The sequence below is a fragment of the Marmota monax genome, unplaced genomic scaffold, assembly GCF_021218885.2.
Source record: "Marmota monax isolate L192 unplaced genomic scaffold, Marmota_monax_Labrador192_F-V1.1 WCK01_AAM20220418_F8-fsc00005, whole genome shotgun sequence".
NCBI lineage: Eukaryota > Metazoa > Chordata > Mammalia > Rodentia > Sciuridae > Marmota > Marmota monax.
In genome coordinates this window covers 28,198,763-28,215,361 of record NW_026692254.1, presented here as the reverse complement: position 1 = coordinate 28,215,361, position 16,599 = coordinate 28,198,763, and the positions used below count along the sequence as shown (strand labels likewise).

Genomic DNA, 16,599 nt, shown 5'->3' with positions numbered 1-16,599 from the left:
AGTTATAAAAGCAGAATGTGCTCTCAAAAACAGTCTGAAAGGACAGCTGGACCTATATGTAAATATGTCTCAGACTAATCCACATGCATTGATTTACTTCATAAAGAATAATAAAAAGAAAAATAATTCTGCACTCAAAATGGAAAGCTCAACCAAACAAAAAGATAAAAATAAAACAAAAATCTCATGTAATCTGCCATCCATTGATCATGACAGCATGTCCTTCCAGGTGTACGTTCATAAACTCCTATTTTTTTGGTACTAGGGATTGAACCCAGGGGCACTTAACCACTGAGCCACATCCCCAGCCCTTTTTCTTTTTTATTTTGAGGCAGTCTCACTAAGTTGCTGAGGCTGCTTTGGACTTGTGATCCTCCCACCTTAGCCTCCCAAGTTGCTGGGATTACAGGTGTGCACCACTGCACCCAGCCTATTTGGTTTTTTGAAATAAAAACTGTCACCAGGGTTGGGGTTGTGGCTCAAGTGGTAGAGTGCTTGCTTAGCACACATAAGGCACTGAGTTCGATCCTCAGCACCACATAAAAATAAAAATATTGTGTCCACCTAAAACTAAAAAAATATTTAAAAAAAAAACTGTCACCAGATATATGCTTGAGAAGAGAGAATGCTATAAATGGGGAATCTGATACTCCCATGCCTTAAGTGTGTAATAAATTTGTATATTCTTTTTCCTGGGCCCAAACAAAAAGAACACTACAAATAGGACAGATTCCATGGTTATTTAACATTTATATTGTTTATTTACTACATATGTAAAAACATCTGGAAGAATAGTAAATCAGAATCCCACTCAGATTCTCTTTAGGTGGTAGGATTAGGGGTAGTTTTTATTTTGTTTGTGTTTATCCCTGTTTTCTACAGGAACATTTTATAATCCAAATGTTATTCTGAACCACTCTTTACTGGTTTAATAGACTGTTTTGTAGCCCTTACTGTTCCTAAAACGTATTCACATGCCAATCCATATTCTCCTGCAAGGTTTTTCATAGCTGTGACATTGCACACTCTACCAAATTGTGTCACTCCTTTTCAGGCAGGTAAGGTAAACACACTATCTGAACTACAAAACAGCTGAGAGGAAGCAGGGAGCTCAGGATAATTAAGCAGAATTAAGACAGTGCAAATGAGACCAGGTGATGATCCTAGAGAGACCTGAGGAAGAGCTCTAAGGCTGGATACACAGGCAGGGGTGGGAGGGTGGGAGGCCCCAAGGAGCTCTTACCTGAAGTCCAGCTCAGGATTGTAGAGGCTGATATGTCTGCAGTTGGAGCCACTCCAAGCGCAGTAGGGGTCTCGGGCAAGGAGGCAGTCCCCACAGCTCCGGTATAGGCTACAGTTGGCCACAGGCACCTGGACTACACCCGAGTGGGAGGCAGCATACAGAAGCCCCTGCACAGCCAGACACTGGGGATGAGAGGCAGGCATGGACAGCCAGGGCCACCACCCATGACCACACTTGGTTCACATGCCCACTAGCACTCCACCCAAGAGGCCTCTATCAGAAAGTGGCACCCTCCACTTTCTGATCACCTGTGCCATGAGCCTGGATTTCATAACTTTTCATTCGCTGGTGTAGGGGAGGAAAAACTGGGTGGGGACTACCTGGTAATTATGGAGGGCCACTCCCAAGCATGCTGCCTAGACTCCTCCCATGCCCACTCACTCTGTGGCTATCCAGGAGCAGGTTCTGCACAGGCTGTCCTGACGAGAAGATCTGGAGCTCCTCGATGATGTGCACCCTTGAACCCACATCTACTGCCTTGTGCAGCCATCCATCACCTGGAGAATGGACAGCACTCAGGCCCTGGGTACAGTCCGCCACCCATGACCCGCCAGCCACGCCCCTTACCCTGAGCCTGTGGGCTGCAGGCACTCACCAGTGCCTAAGAAGAGGACATCGTAGGTGCGGTGCAGGCCGGGGACCCGGTGCACAGCCACACGCTGGTAGCGGGCTTGTGGCTGCAGCAGCATCAGGCGACTGCGGACCTGCCCGTCCATCAGAAAGTGGTCCTTGAGGAAGTTGAGCACACGGTCTGGAAGCTGCAAGGACGAGCTGATTCTCCGTTCCCTGGCACTATTGGTGATACACTGAAGGAGAAGGTGGCAGCATGAGCCAGCAACACTGCAGGGCAGCAGGCAGGATGGGGGCCCAGTGGACAGGAGTGCCTTCTGCCCCTGCCCCAGAAGCCATGGCACATTGCCTGGCCTTCTGCAGAGTGCCAGTCAGAAGGCCCAAGGGAAAGCCCAAGGACTCACCAAGGGCTGACTTGAGTTTCCTTGCTGGGGCCTCTTTACTCCATTCACACACTGGCCTCAAGAACCATGCCTACTCTCCCTATACTTCTATCATCTTTCCCACTAGAGTGCTCAGGAAGCCCTGGCTGGGCAGTATCCTGGCAGCAATGGCTACAGTCAGTTCCTGCACCTTCCAGAGCTGCCCGATTCTCTCTTCCTGAGGGTTTCTCTATGTAAGTCACTCTCAACCAGTAATTGAGGCAGCAGTTGGTGATAACAACTCCAAATGGACTGTTCTGAGCTGAGATGGGCTCCACACCACCTCGCAGGCCCCACTGAGCCTAAGCTGCAGTCACCCACAGCAGTAAGGAATCACTGATACACCATTATGGCTTTCTTCTCCCACCTTCACCTGCCTGTTCCCTCAGGCTACTTCCTGGGGTCACCTCCCAAATAAGCTAATGGCACTCATAGCCTTGTTTCAAGGTCTGCTTTTGGGGGAGCCCATTAGGCTAGAATGAAAATACAAAGGTCTATTGCCTTAAAGCCTGTTCATCTGGTCACTTATTAAATAAAGAGCTTGCAATTGAGTAGGAGAGAGGACCAAGTGAAGGGATGATTACAATAGTAAGTAGTAATGGGGACATACTTGCCCAGCCTGAGATAGGACAGGACCAAAGGCATATCAACACACATATTTATATCTTATTTAGTGAGTCAAGCAGGCCTGGGCTGTGTCCCCAGTGTTTTGTTTTTTAATTTATTTTACATGGGGTGCATGAGAATTGAACCAGTGCCCCACACATACTGTCAAACACTCTACTGCTAAGCCATGACCCAAGCCCGTTACCACAGGCAGGTGAAGGTAGGAGACGAAAGCCATAATGGTGTATCAGTGAGCCCTTACTGCTGTGGGTGACTGCAGCTTAGGCTCAGTGGGGCCTGCGAGGTGGTGTGGAGCCCATCTCAGAACAGTTCATTTGGAGTTGTTATCACCACTGCTGCCTCACGTACTGATTGAGAGTGACCTACATAGAGAAACCCTCAGTTTTAAAGATGAGAAATCAGATTCCGAGAAACTATATGATTTGTTTGAGGCTGGACAGCCTTGGTCCCAGAATGACATGGGGATCCACATCTTCCCAATACCGGCCCCGAGTGCAAAGCCAGTACCCACCGCTCCAGGCCGGGGCGTGGGCACCGGGTGGGTCACAGTGTACCACTGCTGGGTTTCTCGATTCACCTCCTTGTAGAGGCCATTGAAGGCCTTCTGCACATCGTCCATGGTGAAGACACAGAGGGCAGAGCCTTCTGTGGCCCCCCTGTTCCTGCAAAGCAAACAGCCAGATTAACCCAGGAACTTCAGGGGCTCAGGATGAGGCCCATAGGGCCCAAAGATTGGCTCCTGGGTCCCAGTCCCAGCCACCCTTCACCTTCCTATCCCCCGCTAGTTCCTGGGAGCCCTACCACTGGGAAGTAAAGACCCCATAGAAAAGAGTGTCACGCCAGTCCTGGGGGCTGGGGCTCAGCGTGAAGACGTCCTGCAGCACATTGAATGGGAAGCCGTCATCAGGCCGGGAGCATAGCAGCTGTGCTTTAAGGAAGGATGTCCAGCGCTGCTGCAGCACCCGCTCACCACCCTCATCGCCCTGGAAGAGAAGGAGGCACAGGCTAGCTGAGGCAGGAGCAGGGCAGTCAGGAGACAGGGTGCCTCCTCACTGCCCCTTCCAAGTGGAATGAAGAACAAATGAAAGCTGGGACAAAGTTCCATCTACAATTGAGAAAACTTGGAGTTGAGGATGTGGGGGGAAAAGGCACACTCATACACTGCTGGTGGGACTGCAAATTGGTGCAACTGTGGGAGGCCAACCTTACGGGTGACTGAGTTACACTCCCCAGCTGGGTGCTGAGGTGCTCAGTCACAGAAATGGGTGTGTCTTGCTACAGCCCCATGGGTGAAGCTATGCTCACCTGTTCCTTTGTAATATAACCCCTTGCCCTGTTTAGGATAGAATCTTCCATGGAAATGCCTTGTGTGTGTCCCCTCCTCTTACTGTGCCCTTGGGTGTGGCCTACCCAGGTGTCAGTCAACCTGCTGACAGTGGACATCATGAAGATAGACTCAGCCCCCTGAAACCTGACCCCTTGCCTCATTTGAATAGCTTCTCCTCAATAAAAGGGGTCAGCGCATGCTCTCGCTCTCTCTCTCTTTCTGTGGACCCTTAAGGTCAGAGGAGCCGTCACAGCGACCCCAAAGAAAAAGGTATTTGTGTCTCTTGTGTGGTTATTTCGTGCAGCCCAGTTAGCCCAGTTTAACTAGAGTGACCCCTGAGCCTTTTAGTCGCGAGAACAGAAACCAGGCATGCAACCACTCTGGAAAGCAGTATGGAGATTCCTTAGAAAACTTGAAATGGAATTACCATTTGACCCAGCTATCCCACTCCTCAGTAGGACTTAAAATCAGCATACTATAGTGTCACAGCCCATCAATGTTTATAGCAGCTAAATAGCTAAACTATGGAACCAACCTAGATGCCCTCAATAGATGAATGGATAAAGAAACTATGGTACATATACACAATAAAATATTACTCAACCTCAAAGAAGAATGAAATTATAGTATTTGCAGGTAAATAGATGGAGTTGGAGTATATCTTGCTAAGCAAAATAAGCCAATCCTAAAAACTAAAGGCCAAATATTTTCTCTGATATGTGGATACTAATCCATAATGGTGCTGGGGGTAAGGGAAGAATGGAGGAACTTTGGATTGGGCAGAGGAGAGGAAAGGAAGGGTAAGGGGTATGTGGGTGGGAAGGATGGTGGAATGAGATGGTAATTATTACCCTATGTGCATGTATTATTGTACAAATGGTGTGACTCTGCATCATGTACAACCAGAGAAACAAAATGTTGTGCTCCATTTGTGTACAATGAGTCGAAATGCATTGTGTTGTCATGCATAACAAATTGGAACAAATAAAATAAAATGGGCAAACAAACAAACAAAAAGAAAATATGGAGGCAGTGTGCATATGCCATCATGAGAGTACATTCCTTACTGTGGGCTACAAAAGACAAGGACCAACAGGAGCCCATATAAACAGGGAAAGGGCTGGGGATGTAGCTGGTGGAAGAGTGCTTGCCCAGTATACAAGCATTACCAGCCATTTTGCTACATGCATGTAGCCTGAGCAGGAGGCTGAAACAGGAGGATCACCTGAGCCCAGGAGTTCTCAGCCAACCTGAGAAACACAATGAGACTCAGTCTCAAATCAATCAATCAAATAGGGAAAGGTGTCCATGACAGAATTCTGGATAGACAGGGAAAACAAAGCAAGGGTGCATAATTTATGTTTGTAAATAAGTTAATAATGTAAATTCACATATAATTTTAAAAGCCCAGCAATGAACATTCTGAAGTGTTAACAGTGGCCCCTTCTTGTGGGGGTTGGGGGTTAAAATACTAACAGCTTCCGTTTGGTCAGTGGCTCCCACACTCCTAAGAACTTTCCATGAATGAATTTAATCCACACTCTGAGGTTAGTGTTGTTTTTATTCCCATTCAACAGATGAGGAATCTGTTAACCCAGAATGTGAGGATTTATACAAGAGCCTGAAGAGCAGGGTTTGAACCCACCAGTCTGATTTCAGAGTCTGTGCTCTTAATCTTTTTTTTTTTTTTTTGATACTAGGGATTAAACCCAGGGGTACTCTACCACTATGCTATATTTCTAGCCCTTTTAGTTTTTAATTTTTTAAATATTTATTTTTTAGTTGTAGTTGGACACAATACCTTTATTTTATTTATTTTTATGTAGTGCTGGGATCAACCCAGGGCCTTGCAAGTGCTAGGCGAGCGCTCTACCGCTGAGTCACAACCCCAGCTCCAATTTTAAGCCCTTTTAATATTTTATTTTGAGGCAGGGTCTTGCTAAGTTTCTGAGGCTGGCCTTGAACTTGCAATCCTCCTGTCTCAGCCTCCCAAGTTGCTGGGATTACCAACACGTGTCACTGTGCCCAGCTATGCTCTTAATCTTTAAATTAAGATTAAATTAAAAATCAAGATTTTTTTTTTCTCTTTGGTACTATGAATTGAGACCAGGGTCTCTTTACCAATGAGCTACATCCCCCTACCTTTTTTAACTTTGACACACGGTCTTATTAAGTCACCAAAGCTGGCCTCAAACTTGAGTCTTCCTGCCTGAGCCTCCTGAATCACTGTGATTACATTATAGGCCTGTGCCACTGTACCTGGCAAGATTAAAGACCTTAATTTTTATATTGTAAGTGATTTTCCTGTGTACTTTTTCTACATTTTCACATTTTTCAAGTAAGCAAAACCAATAAGAAATCTTTTAATTTAAAGGAGAGACGGGGGGCGCTGGGGATGTGGCTCAAGCGGTAGCGCGCTCGCCTGGCATGCGTGCGGCCCGGGTTTGATCCCCAGCACCACGTACAAATAAAGATGTTGCGTCCGCCGAAAACTAAAAAATAAATATTAAAAAAATAATAAAAAAAAAAATAAAGGAGAGACGGGTTGGGGATGTAGCTCAGTGGTAGATCACCAGCCTAGCATTCATGAGACACGGGGTTCCATCTCAGTTCCACATAAAAAACAAAAAAAAAAAAAGACGGAAAGACAGACAGTTGGCTAAGCTGCTGCTCCCGGGAAGACAAGAAGGACCACAGATGTGGGTTATCCTGCAGCCAAGGCGCCAGCCCAACCTACTCACCTTGCAGATGCGGGCGACACGGGACACGATGGTGTTCTCAAAGAACTCAAACTCCTGCCCAGTCTCACTGAAGAAGAAGTAGATCTTATCATCATCACCTTGAAAGCTGTCCTGGCTCTCTGGAATGTAGGCTGAAGCCACGAATGCAGGGTCTGTGGGGGCCAGCACAGAGTCAGCCCAGGAACTCTGGAGACAGGCCCAGCTGGGGGAGAATGCCCCCTCAGAACCGATGACTGGAGGAGTGGCAGGATAACTTCACCTTGTAGCCAGTTGAGGGAGCTCTCGGTCTTGGTGGGGCGGAGGCTTTGGCTCCGGGAAATGGCCGGGTCGTTACCCTGGAAGCTGCTGACTGTTCCAGTGTAGAGCTCACCCTCTGCCAAAAAAACATTCCCATGGGAATGGCTCCCTGGGCACGGCTCCTTCTCCCAGCTCAGGGCCCTGAGTGACCCCAGCACCATCCATCTGCCTGCAGTGGGCAGAGACGGAAGCAGGAACTTGGAAAAACTAAACCCAAGGGCAGCCCATGGTCACTCTGTGTCCCTGGGAATCAGCACGGCACAGACCTACAGCTCAGGCCTGGGACTTACCCTGCCCATAGCCAACTCTCCAGCCCTGTGCATCTGCCTGCCTCCACATGAAGGCTTCATGAGCCCATTCTGACTCCAATACTCACCAACCACCAGGGCAGTGGACTTGAAATTGGGGTCAAAGGGACAACGGCCCTTGCCATCTTCCTGGAGGACATTTCCCATCTCATCCCGTGCCAGAGTGAAGTTTTCCACATTCTGTAGGGGGCAGATAGGTGGATTCTGGAGCATGCCCAGGAATGAAGAATATGCTCAGCGGAAAAGGAGAAAAGGCAGAGAGACAGGGCAACTGCAGACAGGTGAGCAGGAGAGAGGGTTCAGGTGTCAGGGAGGCCATCCTTCTCACTCTGGCACCTGCCCTGTCTGTGAGATGATGTAGGGGGAAACTATCAGTCCCACTTAGCAGAGAGATAAGGCCTAGAAAATGATTTAAGCTAGGAAGAGATAGCAACATGATGCAAACCCAGGTATTTCTGATTCTAAAGCTGGGGCTTCAATCCATGACCTCAAATGTCAGCCTCGGCTAGTGAGTAGGACAGGAATGAAATGGTGTGGGGGTGGGGGGAGGAGGGGTGCATAACAAGATGACTCAAGAGGTTCAAGTAAAAGCAAGGGAGAGAAGCTGGAGAAAACGAAAGGGCAGCCAGTCAGGGATGAACAGGATCTTTGTCCAAGGGTGATGGCATGCACCCTCTTCCCCCTGCAGGAGACTCTGGCTATCGGGGCTGGGCTAGGTGCCAGGGTGACGGGGCTCAGGGCTCTCAGAGTCCACTGCTACTTAGAAGCCCCGCCCCGCCTCGGCCCTATTCTTTACTAAGGGTGTGTGTTAAGAAACAGCTCCCTGGAGCTGGAGGAGAGGCAGCTCCTCCTGTGGGGCTGGCATGGGGTACCCCAGGGCTGAGGAGGGTACTCACAATGTAGGTGCACAGAGGGCTGAAGGCTGCTGTGCCACAGGTGAACAGGTGGCTGCTATTGAGTGGCAGGAGGATCTTGATGTAATTTTGACAGTCACGCTAGAGGGGAAGAGGAGTAGGAGAATGTCAGGTCCAGCCCAGCCTCCAAGGGGCACCAAGGATCCCTCCTCCACAGATCCAAGGCCAGGCCAGGGGTTAGGGTTAGGATCTGGAGGTGGGCACTCAAGTTTTGGTACAAATGAGAATCCAGGAGCTTCCAGGAGTCAAGCAGACAGAAGATCACAGCATGTGTGTGCACCACAGGGACACTGGGATTTACCTAGTTTTGTCTAGCAAAGGTTCTGTCTGTCTGGTAAATGAAGGGTACCCTGATGCGGGGGAATCTCAAACTATTTGCTGTCTGCCCCTCTATAGGCTCAGTGAAAACCAAAAGCTCTCCCAACCAACCCTGTGGGAAAGTCACAGCCCAGAGCAGGACACTCTCAGTCCGGAACCCAGGTGCATGTCACTCCATGAGATATCTACTAGACATCTCCAACCCCGCTCATCATTCCCAAAACTTGCTCCACCCTTATTAACTGCAATGCAATCTTTTCAGTGGCTGAAGGCCTAGCCTTGGACTCTCAAACCCCACAATTTTCCAAAAGGAAATCCTGGTAGCTCCAGCTTCAAAATACATCTGGAATCCATCATTTTTACTCCTTTTATCAATATCGCCCTAGAAAGAGCCACCCTCATCTCCTGCTCTTCACTGTGGCCCACCACCTCTGTCCTGTGCATGGAGGCTCCTTTACCCCGGAGCTCAGAGTCGCCCAACACCAGGGGAGACCATGTCACTTCTCTGCTTAGCTCTCCATTTGTTCCCCAAATGTTTCTCTGAGTGAAATCCAAAATCCTGTTTCTTTCCCACATATCTTACGGTCAATTCCCTTAATTTTCCTGACCACCTTCTCAATTCTTCACTCTTTCTTTCGAGAGGGGATAACTGAGGATTGAACCTAGGGGTGCTTTACAACTGAGCTACATCCCCAGGCTTTTTATTTTTTGAGACAAGATGTTGCTAAATTGCTGAGGCTGGACTCAAACTTGCAATCCTTCTGCCTCAGCCTCCTGAGACACTAGGATTACTGGCTTTCACCACCACACAAGGCTTGAACCTTTACCTTGCCCCCCAAGTCTGGTGCTCTTTTGCCTTTGCCTTGGCTGCACCTGCTGTGTTCAGGATGAGGAGCCTCTGGGAACAGTGTGGAGTCCTTCAGAAAACCCTGGGTTGGGCCAGACCCTACTAATGGTTTGACCAAAACCAAACCAGAATTTGTCTGACTAGCTGCCATCAGGGACCACGTGCAGAAGGATACAGCTCCCACCCCACCTATGTTGGATGCTGATGGCACTTATTATGTGCCAGGTGCTACCAGCTTGTTAGATCCTCACAGTAAGCCCAGTGAGATAGGTATTATTACTACCATTTTACAGGTGTATGCATTATAGCTTGGCCAGGTGTATCTACTTGTCCAAGGTCATAGAGATAATAAGTACAGGGCTGAGATTCAAACCCAGGTGCTGCCATCTCAGAAGTCTATGCCCTTTCTGACATACCTGGATATGTCTGCTCCCCTCTGTAGTCTCTGCCCTGGACCCAGATCCATTACCCTCCAAACCTCCTTCAGCCCAAGTCATCCCCAGGTCCTGACTTACCTTTGGGTCCTTGCCCTTGAAGCTGCACTGTTGCTTCCTCTCTGCATCTGCACTCCACAGCAGCTGGGGAATGAGAGGGGAAGGAAAGTGTACAAGAGTTGTGGAGGATTCACTGAGCCAATTTCTTCTCCCGTCTGCATCATCCTCAAACCCAGAAGGTCAAGCTTCTTGTCGTTCTCTCTCTGCCCAGCCTAACCAGTCCTGGACAACATCTCTCACCTCCTGATATTTCCCGCCTGGCCAGAAACTGAGGCTGGTGTTGAGTGCAAAGAGGGCCTCCCGGGCACCAACGTACAGAGTCTTGCCATCTGTGCTCAGCAGAAGAGCTGTGTAGTTAGAGATGTTTTCACCTTCAAATTTGAGGATCGGCCGATCTTTGGAGCCTGGGGAGAAGATTGACATTACCTAGGGACCACCTTTCATTCCATGACAAACCTCTTACACCAACCTCTTGAATGGGCCAGTTTAATTGAAGGCACTGGGTGGCAAGGGGTTGGGAGAAGGAGGGACAGGTTTAAAAATTATATAAGAAACAAACAAACAAAAAATTATATAACAGGCTGGATGCAGTGGTGCACGCCTATAATCCCAGGGACTTGGGAGGCTAAGGCAGAAGGATTTCAAGTTCAAGGCCAGCCTAAGTACCCAGACCCTGTCTCAAAAAAAAAAAAAAAAAAAAAAAGAAAAAAGAAAAGAAAGAAAAAGAAAAAGCTGGGAATGTAGCTCAGTGGTAGAATACCCTTGGGTTCCCATTCCCAGTACCAAAAAATAAAAAAGTAAGGTACCCTTGATATAAATTTTAAGTATCATTCATTATTGCAGAATATGAAGTAATAATACTAATTACCTACCACAAAGTGAAAATCAAGGTTGTAGAGTAGTACATATGGTCAGATTCTTTTATTTTGTGGGAAAAATACAAACAAACAAACAAAAAATCTAGGGGCTGTGGTTGTGGCTCATGGTAGAGTACTTGCCTAGCACGTATGAGGCGCTGGGTTCAATCCTCAGCACCACACAAAATAAATAAATAAAATAAAACTAAAAAACTAAAAAAAAAAAAATCAACTAAAAAAAATCCAGAAGGATGTAAAAAAATGCTGAAAAAGCAGAATTTCTAGTAGGATTGCAGGTCATTTTTTTTTTCTTTTCACTTAACACTTTTGGATTCTACAATAAGTTATACTTGTATACTGTGAAAGATACAAATTAGAGAGAAAGAAGAAAAACGAAGTAAACGCACGCACTGATTCGCCAGGGTACTATTTATGCTAGGAGTACCTAATAGGTTTGGAGAGTAATTATTTGAAAAATACTTTTGTTCTAAGCAGCTGATGAGAACAGAAAAACAATAAAATGCAGCCTCCTCCCCCCAGCAACCTCAAGCAAGTCCTAACTGACCAGTGGATTATGACCACACAAATAAACAGTCTCATGAAGCTGAGGGAGCAAAAAGGCCATGCCAACAGAGCAGTTATGAAAATGACTTCATGTGTGTTTGTATGTGAGTTTCTTTTACATACCCTCAGACTGGCTCCACAACAGGCAAGAAACACAAAAGAAAAGAAAGTAGTGAAATATAAACATGAAAATCAAGGGCAGTGGGGGGAAATATCTGAAGACTTAAACAAGAAAGAAAGAAAGAAAAGAGTCACATAAGCAGGTCATGAGGTCTCCACACAGCTACTAGAAATGGATTGCACATTTAATGTAGAGCCTCCTCCTGGTGGCCAAAGAGAAAAGGGAAATGAAGTTACTTCTTAAGAGGAAGAGTGCACATGAGCCTTTTCTGGAAAACTCAGTTTTTCAGTCCCTGGAAGTTAATGCTCAGGGAGCTCTCAGGTGGGTCTTCCCAGTATATGTGCCCAGACATGACATGGATAGCATCTTGACAGAATGCTATCTTGACAGGATGACAGCAGGTCCAAGCCCAATCCTGGTGAGAGGAAGTGGTGACACAAGAAGACTAGTCGGAGGAGTTTATAGGGAACGTGTGTGGGCTCTGCAGCTGGAAGTCTTATCACACTCTGGAACCAGAGCTAGAATTCATGGGGAATTCTTCAGTCCTGCCTAAAGACTAGAGCCCAAACTTTCTACTGAAACCACAGAGGGCAGCTGTAGTCTGAAGAGGATCTCTCTCTCTCTCTCTCTTTTTTGGTATGAGGATTGAACCCAGGGGTGCTCTACCACTAAGCTACATCCCTGTCAGGAACTGCCACATAGGAGTGAGCTCAGACCCTTAGCCTTGAGCGACATTAAGTGTGGGACTGGCTTCCGCTCACAGCGAGCTCGTGGCGTGAGAGCAGGTGGACCTCACCTTTGCTAGGCAGGGGAATGAAGCTCTGGAAGTGGATGTCACCCAATGAGATTGGGCTACACCCTGCTGAAGCCCAATCCCTTGCCTCATTTGGGTAGAGTGCCTTCCCCTCAAGAAACAGGGCTTTAGGCGTGCTCTCTCTCGCTCTCTCTTTTGTCTGCCTCTCTTGCTTTCCTTGTGGGAGCTGGGGCAAAGAACCCCAAGAAAAAGGTATTTTCTCTGTTTCTGTGTGATTATTCAATGCCAACCCAATTCACTTGGAGTGACCCTGACTGATATAGTAGTGTGGCAGCACATCCCCAGCCTTTTTACTTTTTGAGACAGGGTCTCACTAAGTTGTTGAGGCTGACCTCAAATTTGTGATCCCCCTGCCTCAGCTTCTCAAGTCGCTGGGATTACAGGCGTGTGCCAACATGCTCAGCTTGAAGAGAACCTCTCTTTAAATGAGTAAGAGGCTATATTTCAACCACGAAGTCCAGAATCACATCAGACTCTAGGACTTCTGCCTTAGAGTCCCAGTTCCTCACCATTTCTACCCACTGGAAAGTCCCCAGCACTACCCCCCCAACTTCTCCTAGATCAGAAATTTCCCCAACATATTGGGATCCAATCACATTGCTTGTATTTTATGCCACGAGCCAATGAGCACGTTGGAACAAGCAATCTCATCTTGTGCTTTGCCCCTGGAAGAACCACCACCCTAGGAGACCCTTCCCTGCTGTGCCAAACACATTGCAGATGCTAACTCTGCATCCCCACAACTGTATGGGGCAGCCAGGTACAATTGTCATCACCAGTTTATGAATGAGATCATCAACCTTCAAAGAGCTTTAAGCCAAAGGAAGCCAGAGCAGGAGGCTGGCCCATGAGGCTTCCTTCCTGAATCCATGGTCCACAAAATATGGGAAAATCCCAGGCCTACCCCTAGAAATTCTGATGCTGCTGATCTAGGATAGGGCCTGAAAATGGCCATTTTACCAGACCATGGGTGATTCTGAGAAGCATCAAGTGGGCCCTTCTGTATGGCAGGGTAGACGTCAACTCACAAAGTTATAGTTTCTTCATACTATTCATATTCATATTCATATTCATAGGGATAATGAAAAAAGAAACTCACAAGATTCTCGTGAAGAATCAGTGAGATCAAGGCAAATAGCTACATCTTTCACATCCCTCCACAACACTTTCTGAAAGCAAGGATGGCCTCCAATTTGCCAATGCTTATCTGCCTGCACTGGAGGGGCATTTCCACCTGGGCGGATCCTGTAATTCTGAGCAGGAGGCCACCCTTGGAACATGTCCAAACACAGAAATGCCAAGAGTTGGAGATAAGCTGAAGTCCCAGGTGGCAGCTCACCCCTTTCAGGCCTGGGAGGAGGGTGGCAAGCTGCCCAGGGTCTTGCAGATAGAGCACAGCCAGGCTGGAGGGGAAGCCTGGTCATCAGTGGGTCCCTTGTCCTCCAAACAATCCAGCTGCTCCTGAACCCCCACATCTCTTCCAGTCATCTTGGGAATACACTTTTCTTTTTTTTTTTTTTTTTTTTTTTTTAATATTTATTTATTTTTAGTTATCGGCGGACACAACATCTTTGTTTGTATGTGGTGCTGAGGATCGAACCCGGGCCGCACGCATGCCAGGAGAGCGCGCTACCGCTTGAGCCACATCCCCAGCCCCTAGGGAATACACTTTTCAAAATGCAAAGGGACAGAAAGTGGAATGTACCTTGAGGTAGGTAAGGGTCCCTTGGCTCCAAACATTTCCATTGGGGATTGCTTTCCAAGCTTGCCCACATCCCTCTGCCTGAGCCTCAGAATTAAACCCATAGTATATGGATGACCTTGGCCCCTGACACTGTGGGCTTGGCCAGGGCTGGTTGGTGGATCTGGCTTCCTCACTGGAAATCTCAACAAGACAGAGATTGAGAGTACAAACTGGAGTCAGAAACCTGGATTCACACCCAGCCTCTAGCACTAACTAGCTGTGTGCCATCAGGACAAGCCATTTAACTTCTTACAGCCTCACTTTCCTTATCTGTAAAATGGGGACAATCATAGCACTCTGCCTCATAGGGTTGTTATGAGAAGAAATGAGATTATGTAGGTAAATAATAATATACATAATAACCCACATTTACTGAGAGCTTTACTCAAAACAACTTTGCACACGTTACTCTGTGCTAGCATGGTGTCTGGCACACGATCAACTCTCAAGTGGCTCAAAAACAAAATTCAAAAGCCCTGCAGGAAAATCCAACCAGGCGAGAGTGGCCAGAGGGGCAGGGCCACTGGAGGAGTGGGGCCTCCCTCACCTGTGTGGTTAAAGCACTTATTCTCGATGATTCTAACTAGGCCTGAATTTGGTCACTCAAGGGTCTCATGGCCAAAACAGCTCAGAAATGGAAATGTGTATGGGTTGCAGGTATGTGCTGTGTACTGAGCTGGGGTCTGTGCCTGACTGTGTGAGTGGTATTAATGTCTAAGCTCGCAGGTGCCAGGGGTCACCTCCAGTGTAGATGTGACTACAGATGCCTGTGTGGGGCTCTGCCTCTGTCTGTGTCTATGTGCACCGAACCGCAGGGCCTGCCCATGCTTGTGTGCTCACTCCTGGGTGCTCTTTATGCAGAGGTGACTGGGCAGGTGTTTCTGCATCTTGCTCCCCGCAAGGACTGGTAAATCTCAGGTCCGTTTTAACTTTTATGTTGTTCTCTGTTGTGGCTCCAGTGCTAACGAACACGTCTCACCTTGTCTACTGGGCTGCGTGTGCTGCTCAGACATTCTCCAAATCCATCTACCCAGTAGGCTGTCCACTATAAAGAAAGCTGGGCCTGTCTGAGGCTGTGGCTGGTTTTCCCAGGCAGGATGAAAGCCCACCTTCTGCCCTGGGCTGGCCAAAACCATGGCTTCTCCAAGACCAGTGCAAGCTAGGCAGAATATCCTCCCAGAAGGCAGGATGGAGACTGGCCTGGAGCTGCCCCAGCACCAACCTTCCTAAAGAGGGAGTGCTGCGTTAGGCACTTCAGGGTCACCTGTGGGCTCCACTCCGCACCCCAGAGGTGTGGGTTTTCAGCAGGAAGTGATATGGGAACAACTCAGACCCCAGCCCCTTCTAGAGTCTGTTCCCTTCCCTGTGACTCAGCCGGAAGCTTGGTGCTCTCTGAGTTAAGACGGGAAAAGAGCTCAGTACCATCCCCACCCTGGGCAGTCCCCACCCCTGGCCTGCCAGTGAGTTGTAGCAGTGCCATGACTCAGAGCTCCACCCCACCTTTCTCTCCTCCATGGCTCCTGGCATCGCAGCAAGATGCTGACCTAGCCCTAACATCCTGTCCTCCACAGGCCCCAGCAGGATGAGGCCAGAAAACACCTCCAGTGGAGGAGGCAACTAGAGGCTCCTCTGGCCCCAGAGAGAGGGGAATGAGCCAGGACAAGTCCCTGGACAGCCCTGAGAGGATGTGTCCCAGGGGCACCATGCCAAGTCACCAGAACCTTGAGCCTATATGTAACAGTAGGGGCACCACCCCTGAGACAGGCATGCTGACTGGACTACAGTCAGTATAAACTAGGGTATGGCAGGTTGACCTGGATGTACTTCCTGCACACCACCCAGTGTGGGGCAGGAAGCAGCCAGCAGCCACCTCTTCCCCAGGCTACATGAGTGTGGAACAGCAGACCAACCTCTGATGTCACCACGCCAGAGCACAGTCCACGATCAGGGTCATTCCCATTGTGTGTGTGTGTGTGGGGGGGGGGGATTACAGGAGAACTGTAGCAGAAGTTCCCCCCGCCCCATAGGCTAAAATAGTCAAAAGATTTGTGTTCTAGAGTGGGCACACTCTTGACAGCCTGCCTCCCACTGCCATGACCCCCAGTGAATTGTCCAAGAGCTTCTGTCAGAATCCCCAGGCTGCAGAGCCTGTACACAATTACTCAAGCTGCCACCTCCAATTTAGGGCCCTGACCTCCACCTGCGGGTCCAGGGCCCACCTGGGACCATGGTCAGCTCCTCTGCCTTCTGCTCAGGGGCAGGCCATTTCAACACCCCCATGTGCTGAGGGCTCTGCCTTAGGGTCCACCTTCCTCCTCAACTGCTTCTATT

The 16,599-nt window shown here is 48.4% G+C and overlaps 1 protein-coding gene across 1 annotated transcript in view; it reads right to left on the bottom strand.

Annotated features, from left to right (window-relative positions):
- Sema4b (semaphorin 4B) overlaps positions 1–16,599 on the bottom strand; it is a 39,274-nt gene that overhangs the window by 2,310 nt on the left and 20,365 nt on the right. The window contains exons 3-13 of the mRNA XM_046437548.2: positions 10,409–10,572; positions 10,190–10,252; positions 8,492–8,590; positions 7,664–7,775; positions 7,250–7,363; positions 6,991–7,142; positions 3,724–3,905; positions 3,434–3,584; positions 1,899–2,109; positions 1,685–1,800; positions 1,244–1,410 (exon numbers count right to left, since the gene is read on the bottom strand). Of these exons, the coding sequence (XP_046293504.1) occupies positions 1,244–1,410; positions 1,685–1,800; positions 1,899–2,109; positions 3,434–3,584; positions 3,724–3,905; positions 6,991–7,142; positions 7,250–7,363; positions 7,664–7,775; positions 8,492–8,590; positions 10,190–10,252; positions 10,409–10,572 (1,531 nt within the window). The remainder of the gene's footprint in view (positions 1–1,243; positions 1,411–1,684; positions 1,801–1,898; positions 2,110–3,433; positions 3,585–3,723; positions 3,906–6,990; positions 7,143–7,249; positions 7,364–7,663; positions 7,776–8,491; positions 8,591–10,189; positions 10,253–10,408; positions 10,573–16,599) is intronic.